General features: G+C 64.1%; 1 protein-coding gene across 1 annotated transcript; it reads right to left on the reverse strand.

Annotated features, from left to right (window-relative positions):
* Nucleotides 1-4,207: 4,207 nt before the first annotated feature.
* On the reverse strand, nt 4,208-12,269 carry LOC135188863 (carbonic anhydrase 15-like). Its single transcript, XM_064168601.1, has 9 exons — nt 12,109-12,269; nt 11,267-11,521; nt 9,551-9,586; nt 7,246-7,416; nt 6,838-6,998; nt 6,070-6,162; nt 5,637-5,703; nt 5,307-5,473; nt 4,208-4,691 (listed from the first exon to the last, which is right to left on the reverse strand). Exons 2-9 carry the CDS (start codon nt 11,331-11,333, stop codon nt 4,473-4,475), a joined length of 981 nt encoding a protein of 326 aa, XP_064024671.1. The 5' UTR covers nt 11,334-11,521; nt 12,109-12,269; the 3' UTR covers nt 4,208-4,472.

Consider the following 12,269-nt stretch of genomic DNA (forward strand, 5'->3'; position numbering starts at 1 on the left):
TGGTCACACCCTCAAGGACTGTGGAATGAACTCAGTGAAGGAGGCCACTGTGGTGTCTGAGCAAACAACCAGGCATGGCTTTTCTGGCAGCTAGGGTAAGGCACGACCTTAAAGGTCCCTGCTGTGGGATGCAGAGGAGGGTTGGGAGAGCTGAGGACCCCTTGTCTTGAAGGTCCCTGCTGTGGGATGCAGAGGAGGGTCGGGAGAGCTGAGGACCCCTTGACTTGAAGGTCCCTGCTGTGGGATGCAGAGGAGGGTTGGGAGAGATGAGGACCCCTTGCCTTGAAGGTCCCTGCTGTGGGATGCAGAGGAGGGTTGGGGGGAGCTGGGAGCCGCTTGCCTGAGGATCACTCTCCATGTCCATTCTCCATGGAGGGATATTTCAGGGGCCAGATCTGAAATGTGAGCAAAGACTTCTGAGGCAGGTTGGACTCCTGAGTAGGTTTGGACTCTCCTCACCCATCCTTCTGGGTATTTTAATGGCCAAGAGATGGTTCAAAATCTCTGTGCACCAGATGGAGGCTTCCCACCAATCAGAGTGGCACTTGGGTCAGCCCCAGTGTGAGTGGGGCCCTGCAGAGCTTGGGGAGCAGAAGGAGACACTTTGCAAGGTGTGAGTGGCACAGAGAAGCAAGGCAAGAGCCAAGAGGACAAGCACTGAAGGCGCTGCTGCAGGAGGCCAGATTGCCAGTGTCTCAGGGAGGAGGTGAAGGAGCCCTGCCCATGATCCCTTCTGCCTGCTGGGAAGATGAAGAGGAGCTTTACTAATGGCCTATGTGAAGCCACAGCACATCCTAAATCCCACCAGCTCCCACCCCATCCCCAAACCCAAGTGCTGTGTGCTGAGCACTGCCACAGACTGAGCTCTCAGCCTGTCCCAGTCCTGGCTGGACAGGGAAGAGCAATCCTCTGGTGCAGCGGTGCCAGCTGGTTTGAACTGTTCTTTGTTCTTGAAGAACCACCTGGACTGGCTCTGGAGCTGAGCTCCAGCAGCTGCAGCACCAAACCTTTGTGCCTGGCAGACACAGCCAATACAACTGGCTCCAGTTGTGCTGTGTTTTGTGCTTTACAACGGCAGGGTGGGACAGAGCTTCTGCCTTAGAGCCACGGAACCGCTGGGGTTGGAGAAGACCTTTAGGATCATGGAGCCCAACCATAACCCAACCACCACTAACCTCTATCCTGCAGCTCCACATCCACACACTTCTCAAACACCTCCAGGATGGGGACTCCACCACCTCCCTGGGCAGCCTCTGCCAACTCCAAACCACTCCTGCAGCAAACAAATTGTTCTTCATCTCCAACCTAACTCTCCCCTGGCACAGCTTCAGCCATTTCCTCTCCTCCTGTCGCTGACTTCTTGGGAGCAGAGCCCAGCCCCAGCCTCGCTGCAGCCTCCTTTCAGGGAGCTGTAGAGAGCAATGAGGTCTCTGCCTCAGCCTCCTCTTCTCCAGACTAAACCACCCCATTCCCCTCAGCCACTCCTCACACGATGCCCTCCAACCCCCTCCCCACCTTGCTGCCCTTCTCTGGAGCCCCTCCAGCCCATTAGTGTCTTTCCTGTGCCATGGTGCCCAGAACTGAAAGCTGTGCCTCACCAGTGCCCACTGTGGGGGCATCATCACTGCTCTACTCCCGCTGGCCACGCTGGTTTTGATCCAGGCCAGGATCCTCCTCCTTCTCCTAACCAGGTCCAAATCCTGCTAGAGATCCTGGCCCTGGATCTCACCGTTCCCCAATTCAGCAGGGAGGAAGAGAGGTCTGGCTGGCTGGAGAGCTTTGGCTGGAACTAGGGAAGGAGAGAAGAGGTTATGGCCTTAGGAAGAGGGGGCAGGGCTCTGATGAGGACTGCAGAGATGTGGTGAGGCTACACAGGGGGAAGATCAGGAGGCCCAGGTAGAACTCAGCCTAGCTACTGCTGTTAAAGGCTACCAAAAGTGTCTCTGTGAATGCATTCGTGGCCAAAGGAGGACTGGGGAGAGCCTTCATCCTTTACAGCATGCAGGGGGTCACAGTGACGAGGGATGAGGAGGAGGCTGAGGTGCTTCACGCTGCCTTTGCCTCAGCCTGCAGCAGCAGCACTGGTTGCTCCCAGCCCCTGAGCTGGAGGGCAGGGAGGGGGAGGCAGAGTGAGGCCACCACAGTCCCAGAGGAGATGCTCAGTGACCTGCTACACCACTTCACCACCACAGGTCTCGGGGGTGGAGAGGCTGCACCCAAGGGTGCTGAAGGAGCTGGCAGAGGTACTCAGCAAGCCTCCTGCTGCCATCTGCCAGCAGTGCTGGCTGCCTGGGGAGGTGCCAGGGGACGGGAGGGTGGCAGATGTGACTCCATCTGTAAGAAAGGCCGGGGGGAGGATCTGGGGAATTGCAGGCCTGTCAGCCTGGCCCCTGTGCCAGGGGAGGTCATGGGGCTGGGGTGGAAGGGACCTGCACAGCACAGCTCTCAGCAGGGACATCCTCCACTAGGGCAGGTTCCCCACAGCCCACTCCAGCCGCACCTGCAGTATCTCCAGGCATGGAGCCTCAGCCACCTCCCTGCAACCTGCTGCAGTGCTCCAGCAGCCTCCTGCTGCAGAGCTTCTTCCTCACAGCCAATCTGCATCTCCCCACTTCCAGTTTTGCTCCATCCTCCCCAGTCCTATCGCTGCCTGACATCCCAAAGTGTCCCTCCCCAGCTTTCCTGCAGCCCCCCTCAGACACTGGAAGGCTGCAGTAAGATCTCCCTGGAGCCCTCTCCTCCAGGCTGCACAGCTCCACCGCTCTCAGCCTGCCTCCAAACAAGAGCTCTTGTGGCTGCCCCTGGCTGCGCCGGGCACAGGCTCTGCTGGGCCGAGCACTGCTGGGGCGGGGGGCAGCGGTCGGTGGAGCTCCCCGGGGCTCAGCACTGGCACCAGCCCTGCTCACTGGGGACCCAGGGCACCATGAAGTGAGCTGCTGCAGGGCAGGGAGGCTGCCCAGGGGGACCAAGAGCACCCCCAGTCAGGCACCATGAAGTGACCTGCTGCAGGGCACCCCCAGTCAGACACCATGAAGTGACCTGCTGCAGGGCACCCCCAGTCAGGCACCATGAAGTGACCTGCTGCAGGGCAGGGAGGCTCCCCAGGGGCCTGGGCAGGTTGTGCCCGGGGCTGAGGCCAAGCTCCAGGAGGATGAGCAGGAGCCAGCAGTGGCTGAGAGCCCGTAGCCGGGACGCTGTCGCCCCCTGGCGGTGCCGCTGCTCTCTGTCGGGCCGTGTGGTGCGTGTGCAGCGGGCGGGCGTGGGCTGCAGGGGCATATGAGTGGGACACTGCTGCGGACAAGCGGAGGACCCAGGGCGCAGGCACTGCCAGGCCAGGGCCGTTACCCGCCGTGAGGGCGTTCGTGCCAGCCGCTCAGCCCTCGGGCCCCGGGCGAGGCCACTTCCAGCCCCGGGCGGTGCTGAGCTGGGTGATGGCTGCCACCGCCGCACCCCGGGGTGCACCCAGCAGCGCCCAGGGCGCCGACACCAGCTCTGCCCTCCTGTGCTCCGGGAACCCAGATCCGAGCTCTAGGGGTTGTGGAGCCCCAGCACCCACCGGGGCTGAAAGCAGCCTGCCATGGGACCGCAGCAGCTCCGTTCCGCGGGCTGCGCAGGGAGCCCAAGCCCCGTGCCAAGAGGATTCTCAGCCCCTGCACCCAGGGGTGCCACAGCCAGCCCTTGGACTTGGGGCCGGGCGGGAGCCCTGCACTGGCAGTGGGCTCCAGAAACGCTGCAGCCCTCAAGCAGCTCTGCTCCCAGATAACAACCTGTGCTCTGACACCATAACTCAGGAGGAGACAGGAACACGCCTGGAGCTCAGCGCACTCATTAGGAACCACTCCTTCCCCCGGGCACTGGTTCTGCCCCTCCTCGCTGGGCAGCGCAGGAGCAGCACTGGCAGCTGCAGTTACTTCCTGCCGTGGAAAGAGCCTTCGGCTCCTGCACCCTGCCCCAGCCCACTGCGGGGTGCTGTGCCCCCAGCCTCGACCCCTGGAACGCAACAGGGCAGTGTCTGCAAGCACAGGGCCATGTGCCGGGCCAGGGCTGGGCTCTGCTGCACAGCAGAAGGGTCTCATGCCCGCCTGCACAGCCGTGCACTGGGCCAGTATCCGTGAGTGCCTCCCAGACACCACCCCACGCCCCCGTGCCAAGCACCCTGCCCCAGCAATGCCAAAGGGACGCAGAATCAGAGGCAGCGACCCACAGCCACCGGCGAAGACCTCAGCTTTATTCCAGCCCCTGCAGCATCCCGTCCCGAAGGCTGCCGCCGCTGGCTACAGGAGCATCAGAGGCGGGCTGCAGGCTTGCGGAGGTTCACCCCTGCGCCGAGCCAGGCTCGCAGGGCCCCGGCCGAGGTCTCGAGGTGCTCTTTCACCTTTGCTCCCCGTTCCCCATGCACCAGGGGTGTTGCCTCCCCAGTGCCAGCGCAGGGCAGCGCTTGTGCGGAGGCTGTTGAAAGGCTGCGCCAGAACCTATGGGTGTGGTGAGAAGGGGACGAGCAGGGCCAGGAGGAGCAGGGGGAAGAGGAGGTGGCAGCGGCCGCGGCCCGGGGGGGCGCCGCTGGCTGTGGCTGCCCGGGAGGCGAAGACCTTCCTGCCGCCCAGGGGCTGCGGTGGGCGGAAGTTGTTGGTCATCTTCAGCAGCCTGGGGCCGTCGGCCGGGAAGTGGAGGGTGCTGACGAACGCCCGCAGCTACGCAGGGGGAGAGGCAGGGGTGGGCAGCCGCTCCGCCAGGCACGCTGGGCTCCCACCCGCTTGTGAGCCCCCTGTCGTGCCGCCCCAGCGTGGCACAGCACCCGCGACGTGACCCAGTGCCCCTCGCCACCCCTCGCCGCGCTCCTGAAACCGGACCCGAAGGGCAAGCACAGAGGCAGGGTCTTGCGAGGATCGGGTTTGGAGCTTTGGAGGAGTTAATCGGGTTCCACTGCCCGTGCTGAGCACTTAGAGAGCAGCTGGCCCATGACACCCTCAAGGAAATGCAGCTGCTAAGATGCTTGGGCAGCAGAGGAGAACTCCGTCCGTACATCCACCCACCCACCTCCTCGGAGCCTCTTCTGAGCTCCAGTGGGTTCACTTCCATTTCTCTTTATCAATGGCAGGGCTGGGCGGGAAAGCACCGCGGGATTTCTCCCCGCTGGCAGGTGGCCACAGCTCCGTTACTTAACCCTCCCAACGTTACACAATGGCCAGGAGCAGCAGCACGGAGAGACCTTTCCGCGCTGCAGGGTCAGGCGAAGCACGAGTGGAGGGACCAGGCAGCAGCCCAGCCCTTGGGATGCTGGAGCCTGCGGCTGTGCACGCCAGTACCTGTTCCCGTCCGATCGCCACCGGCTCCTCGAAGACGGTCCAGATGACAACCTCGCTGCAGTCGGGGGTGGTTAGGGACCCCTGGTAGCGGTAGTACCCGGAGAGGCGGCTGGGCGGCGGCAGCAGCGTGTCCAGGCGGAAGGTGGAGGCCAGATCCACGGATTGCCCTGCAGGGTGGGACGCGAGCATTCAGCCCACCTCATGCCAGAGACCTCCATCTCTGCGGTCAGGTGGCCCCACAGGCCAGCAGGTCCCCCCAGCCCACCCTGCCAGGGCTCATCTCTGCCCTCCCACACCAAAGTCTCTGCTTTGGGTGAGAAGGTGACTCACCAGCGCTGGAGACGTTCCTCAGCCCCCCCACGATGGTGTTATAGTTGGTGTTAGGGGTTTCAGAGACCTGCAGAGGGTGAGAATAAGCGGCTGGAGCAAGGTGGAGCTGGGTCAGCCTGCACCTCTGAGCACCCACAGGCAGAGCTGGCCCCAGTTCCACAATGCTGCAGTGATGGGAATGGGTAAGTTCCCAGCCAGGACCCCCTTACATGAAGACGGGGATGGGGGAAGGGAGTCATGGCAACTTTCACTGCTGAGGCTCCCCGGCACCTTCTGGCATTGACCCAGTTTCTCCACCCTGCCTCACACCCTTGCAGTGGCCATATGAGCCCTCCCCAAGCTGCACCATGAGCAGCCTGTTCCCTGCAAGGGGCGGGGGATGTGTGTGTCTGTGTGTCCCACTCACGGGCGGCACCAGCTCTCACAGACCCACCTGGAAGAAGAAGCCAAGGACAGCCAGCCCGTTGGGATGCCCCTTGGCCTCTGCCAACGTCTGGTACTTAACATTCATGTGGACGATGTGCAGCTGTGGAAAGCACAGAGGGACCGAGCGTGGGCTGAGCTCTCAGCAGTGGGATGCTTACCCACGGATCTCCCTGGGCAGCCCGAGGGCACCCAACCAGACACCGAGCCAGCAGCTTCCCAGAAAAGCTCTCTCAGTCCCGTGGGTGCCCCCACACGGCAGCGCTCGGGGGATGGAAGCGCCCCGGTGAAGCAGGCATCTTTTGAAGGGCTCGGGGAAAGGGGGCAGCGGTCCCGGGGCGCCTGCCAGCCGCAGCAGATAAGTTCTGCTCTCCACTGGCAGATCATTAATATTTGAGAGGCTCAGGGCTTCTCTGGCCCAGCAGGCTGCCGAGGCGCTGGGCACAGCGCACTCCATAGGCTCTCGCCGGCGTTTGCTTGCTCAGCGCTTGGTCCCAGCAGGGCACAGAGCCCTCCAGCCCCCGCTGAGTGCCTCCAGCGAGGCAGCTTGGCCCACGCACAGTAAAGAACAACCTTGAGCCTCCTGCCAGTCACTGCGTTACCACTCAGGTGCCCTGAGCAGGAGCTGGCTGTGTCCCAGCGGCAGCACAGGGTGGCTGGCAGGGAGCGCGGTCGGGCTCGCCGGCGCAGCGTCAGCCTGGCCAGCTGGCTGCGCGGGACGCATCCCAGCAAGGACCTGTGCCACCCGAGGGCAGAATGGGTGCTTGTTCTCACCTACCTCCATAGGGAGTTGGTGGCCATCGAGGGTGTGCTCAGAGCCATTCCCAGCTGGGCTGCCCCAGTGGAAGTGGAGCTGCAGCGCACGGTACCTGCCGGGGAGGCCTCCGCTGCTGATGGTGATGTGTTCCGATGCCAACTCGCTCGCCAGGCTCAGCATCACTGCAAGGGCAGTGGGGCAGGGTAAGCACAGGCCGTAAGAGGGATGGTTAGGATGGGCAGCAGCCCTTGCACACCTGGGCTCATCCTCCCCGGGCTTCATCCCAGCCTTAGCACAAACCCACCAGGCAGGGGCTGCCCGTGGAGCTCCAGGGCAGAGAGACCCCAGGGATGGTGGCAGGGCTGAGCCCCAGACGAGATGATGGCCAAGGAGCCAGGGCATGGGTGAGTGCCTGGCCACAGCACGCACCTGTGTGCCCATCATTTGCCAGCCTCCACTTGCCGGGGGGTGCCTGGTCATAGCGCTCAAAGAGGATGTCCCCCAGGGCGCTGTCCCGCTGCAGCCGGCGCCTGTCGATGTTCACGGGGGACTGCTTGTCACCACCGCACGTAGCTTTGAGCTCCTTCCAGTGGCTGGGTCCTGCAGAGGAGGAGCAGGGGCGCCACTGTTAACCACCGAGCTACTTGCCACCCCTGGCAGGGGCCATGAGGTCGTCCTGAAGGTGGCTGGGTCCCGTGCCAGTCCTGCTGTCCCTGTCCTGCTCACCTGCATCTGTGCCCTCCTGCGCGGGCAGCCTTGCTCCCTGGTGGTGAGCAGGGGCTTGCCGCAGCCTCAGCTCTAGTTCAGCAGGGTTCCCTGGTGGGCCCGGGGGCTATATTTAGCCCAGCAGCAGTGCCCAGCCCTCCATACTGCTGCTGCTGCTGCTTTTCTCCCAGCCCTTTCTGCCCACCCCTACCCACAGCCCCCACTACGGGGCTGTACTGGCCACCATGCCACCCTCACAGCCCTTGGGCTGGGGGTCACACTGGGTCTGGACTGGGGCTTGCTCTGCACAGAGGCAACAAACCAACCCCTGCAGCACCTGCCAAGGAAGCACAGACCGGAGGCACCAAGAAGGGGACAGAGGACTTGGGGCCCTTTCACAGAACACAAGGGTTGGGGTTAGCCCATTTCAGCCTGGCCACGCTGGTTTTGGCCACTTGTGGCAGGCGACAGCACGTCCTGGACACACAACTTGCCCTGGGGCAAATGCCACGTGGGGTTCAGCATAACAACATGATGCCCAGGCAGCACCTCCTGGGGTGGGGCATCACTGTGGCAAGAGCTAGGCAAGGACACAGCAGCACTGGCAGCCCACAGGACCCATTGCAAATCCACAGTGCTGCCTGGGGGCGGGTCCCTGTAGCTGCCACCACGGCCAGACCACACACCTCATGTGCCACTTCATCCTGGCATCATCTCTTCTTGCAGCATGCACTGTGGTCCACAGCTGTGGGACATAGCCAGCCACCTGCTGGTCACTGCTACAGTGTGGCTGCAGTGGTACCCAGCCCTTCACCCAGCAGCCACAGGGCAGCTGCAGGTGCCAGGGTGGAGGCGTTGGCGCTGGGCACTGCTGGTGGCTGTGTGCTGCTGTTCCAGTCAGGTACTGTGAGGTGCCCTGGCATCTCCATCCCTGTCCACTGTGGGCACCCCCAGTGCCAGGGGAGCACAGCGCATCCCTCCATGGGCACTGCTGGCTCTGCTCTGGCACAGGTGATGGCTGGGCAGCCTTTGGCTGACCCACACACCAGTACCCTCTGCATGCCCTATGATGAGGGGCTGGAGGGGCTGCTCCCCCAGCAGCACTCCATGGGGCAGCTCTCACACTTTCTTGCCTTCCTCTTGGGCAGACAAAACCACAGGCTTTGCTCACCACCCCCCTGTGCCCAGCCTTGTCTCCTCCCCTTCTCCTTGCAGTACTCCCAGGCAGCTTTTTTGCCCGGGCCATCGAGGAAGGGCAGCATGGCCCTGCCAATGCCACTGCCCCACCAGCTCCCTGGTACGGTGCTGCTGGGTGACTCCATCAATTACTCGATGCTTTCATTAAGGAACCATTCCCTGGGGCCCTGCTGTGGGCACACGGCCGGCTCAGCGCTGCCCGAGCCGCTTCCCACCGGCCCTGCTCCGCTGCTGAGAGCTGCCCTTACACCCCCCCCACCCCCCCGGTGACGTTCAATTGCTGGGATCACCCAGGGCGGCTCCAGCAGGGATGAGTGCAGTACAGCTTGCCGGCCACGGCCTCTGTGCCACGGCAGCTGGGCACGGGGCATGTAAACCCAAGAGCTATAAAACAGTTGGGCCGTGACAGCTGATTAAGTGCTCGTTGGTCCTTAATTAACCTTTTACAAGCCATTTACGTGCTCCCAGACCAAGCGCCCTCAGCCATGCTTCCCCTCCCCGTTCGCCTGCCCGAATGGAGCTGTCCCTCCCGTGCCCCACGGCCTCCTCTGTGCCTTGCTGGGGCTGCTAATGGCACATTTCGTTTGCTCCAGGAGAAAGGGAGGAGGCAAAGGCTGCGCTGGGGCAGGGAGCCGGGCCCGAGGCTCCCCGAGGGGCTCAGGCGCTTGTCTGCAGCCTCCGCACCAGCTCACAAGCGAAGCTGGTCCAACGCTTCCCACCTTGCTGTGGCACAGGGGACTCTGCCCTGCTCCTTGCTGATGCTGCTGAGGGTCCCCTCAGCTGGGCACCGCGGGGTGACACAGGGTCTGGAGCCCCACACGGCCCCACTCACCGCATTTGGGGTCCTGCGAGTCGTAACACCACTGCCCTGCGGGAGAGAGGAGAGCTCGGGGCAGGTGATGGATGGAGACAGGCACCCGCTCCCCAGACCCACCCACCGCCATGCCCAGCCCCCCCGAGAGCGAGGGCACCCCTCGGCACAGCCAGGGGTCCTGCCAGCACTTGTGTTCGTGCCAGTTATTCTTGGCACTGGTGTTTCACACTCTGCCTGCCTCCCCCGGCCGCTCCACAAGGAAGCCTCCCTCGGCATCGCCCTGCTGGGCTGCCAGGCAGCCAACCCTCGCTGCTCATGGGGCTCCTTCCCCGGCTGCTGCAGGGCCACCCCCGGTTCTTCGCCATTCTGAGCAGCCAAGGCAGCTCCTCACACCGCACCAGATGCCTTATCCCCCCCCTGCCAAGCCCCGGCTGAGCAGGGAGCTAAGGGGGGCGCTGCTGCAGCCCTCCCCGCTGCTTCTCATGGCTCCCTGCAGGTGGGCTGGCAGCAGCAGGCGGTTGCTGGGGGTTGTAGCAGGCAGGGGCTGGCAGTGGGCAGGCCTGTGCCCACGTTGCGGGGACGACACTCGCCCTGTCACTCAGGGCCACCTCAGCCGAAGCTGCTGAGCTCCCACCGGCACTGCTGCCCGCGCTTAGGTGGCCGTGGGGACTCCGAGCTTGACGCCTGGTGCCAGTGCAGCAGGTGCAGGGATGCTGAGGCATCCAAGGGGACGCCAAGGAAGCCAGAGCCCCACTCCTGCTGGCTGCATAACCACCCAGGACCATCAGCTCTGCAGCGGGAGCCAGGGAGCACATCCCTACCCTCCTCAGCTCCCTGTACCGCCCCTGCCAGGAGGCACCGAGCAACTCGGTGCTGGCCAGGGCCAGCCCACGCAAGTGGTGCCCAGGGATGGCCAAGGGGCTGTGCCAGCAGGCTGGCTGCAGGCAAGCCGAGCCATGCTCTCATGCCAGCCGTGGCCGCTCAGACTGGCAGGACTCAGGCAGCCCAGCCTGCCTCCACCTGTGCTGCTCCTGGCCCCAGCCTGCAGCACCACTTCCAAATCCTCATTATGGTGGCAGAGGAGGCACCAGCCGCAGAGGAGAGCCGGGAGCAGGATGGTGCAGGACTCGCAGGGCCCCGGGGCAGGGACCTCAGCCTTTCCTCCCAGTCCAGGGGAAAGCCAAGCTCCTGGGACGCCGGAGGCATCCTCTGGCAGGAGCCAGGTAGTGCCTGCTGCTGCCAGCCTGCCCCAAGCGCAGGTGAGCAGCCCAGCGCCTCGGGCACGGGACGAGGAGCTTTCATCCCCACTGCCGTAGTTCTGGGGGCAGATGGGCTGAAGCCCAACACCCAAACTCCCCACGGGGATCCTGGCCCAGACCATCGTCTGATAGGGTAGATAGTCCTGGGAGCCCCCTGAGCCTGGCAGCACAGGGGCACATCCACTAATGGGCAGGAGGATGGTGGGAGGGCAGGAGTGGGTTCCTGAGCCAGACCAGGTCCCCCAGTTCCTAGCTTCATCACCCCAGCTCCACATCTCCCCAGCAGCACGAAGGGAATGAATGAGGCTGGCACGAAGGGAATGGATGGGGCTGGCACAGGCACACCCCAGCCCCGCAGCCCCCTGTCCTCTTCCCACCACAGAGACCCACCGTCTCCTCCAGCCACCCCAGCCACCCCCGCAGGATGGACAGATGGAGCATCTCAGCATCTCAGCATCTCATCTCAGCATCTCACCTCCCGTGGCTGCTCGCACGACGAGAGGCAAAGTCAGGAAAGTTATCCCCAGCCCCTGTGTCCCCATGCCGGCGGCAGGCTGGGCAGCAGCGGGCGGCCCCCCCGTCGACGCCCTGGCCTCCTCCGCAGTGCACCCGGGCAGGCGGCAAGGCTGGGGAGGGAGGCAGCGCTGCCAGCCCGGAGAAATCCTCCGCTCCAGCCTGTGCTCCGCTGTTAAATATTCATCACAAGGGCTGAGTTTTAACTCCTCGGATGCTAGGAGGGAGCGGGGGGGAGGGAGGGGGGGAAGGCGGGGGGAGAGGTAAGTGAGAGCGGTCCGGCCCCCAGCCAGCCCCTCTGCCAAGCCCCTGCTCGATGCCAGCCCAAGGGCAGGAGGCAGGGACGAGGCAGGAACAAGGCAGGGAGAAAGCAGAGGAGCAGAGGACTGGCATAGCCTAGGGGTGTAGCGCACTGCCTGGCCTGCTGCCCCCCGAGGGGTGAGGGGGTGGCCCCCCAGTACCATCCTGTTCTCCACCCCCAAAGCAGGGGGTTGGCAGCATCCCCACCGTGCACCGTCCTGCCCACACAGAGTGGTCCCCACTCTGCAGGTACAGGCTGTGGGGCAGCCTTCCCCCACCCCAGCTTTGGCAACTCCGAGCCAGCAGCAGGTCCTGAGCCCCCCTGCTGAGACTGGCGGCTCCCATCAAGAGCCCAGGGGCAGCCCACACCGTGGGGATCCGGCGGCCAAGTCCAGCCCATCGGTGCCAACAGAGCCCCTCTCCAGGCGAAGCCCAGCAGCTGCCCGCAGCGCCCCCGCGCCCTCGGGGCACAGGCAGCCTCCACAACCATGCTGAGACACTCACCCCCAGGTCACCAAGGAGCAGCACACCGGTGGGGCAAGATTCGGCTCTTTCCTCTCCACCGGGCACAAGGTTGCACCACACCGTGGCAGCTCAGGGGAGCAGTGCCAGAGCATGAGCCGTGGCACCCACCTGGGCATCACAGGAGCCTGGCACAGGCATCC

The sequence above is a fragment of the Pogoniulus pusillus genome, chromosome 30 (assembly GCF_015220805.1).
Source record: "Pogoniulus pusillus isolate bPogPus1 chromosome 30, bPogPus1.pri, whole genome shotgun sequence".
Classification (NCBI taxonomy): Eukaryota; Metazoa; Chordata; class Aves; order Piciformes; family Lybiidae; genus Pogoniulus; species Pogoniulus pusillus.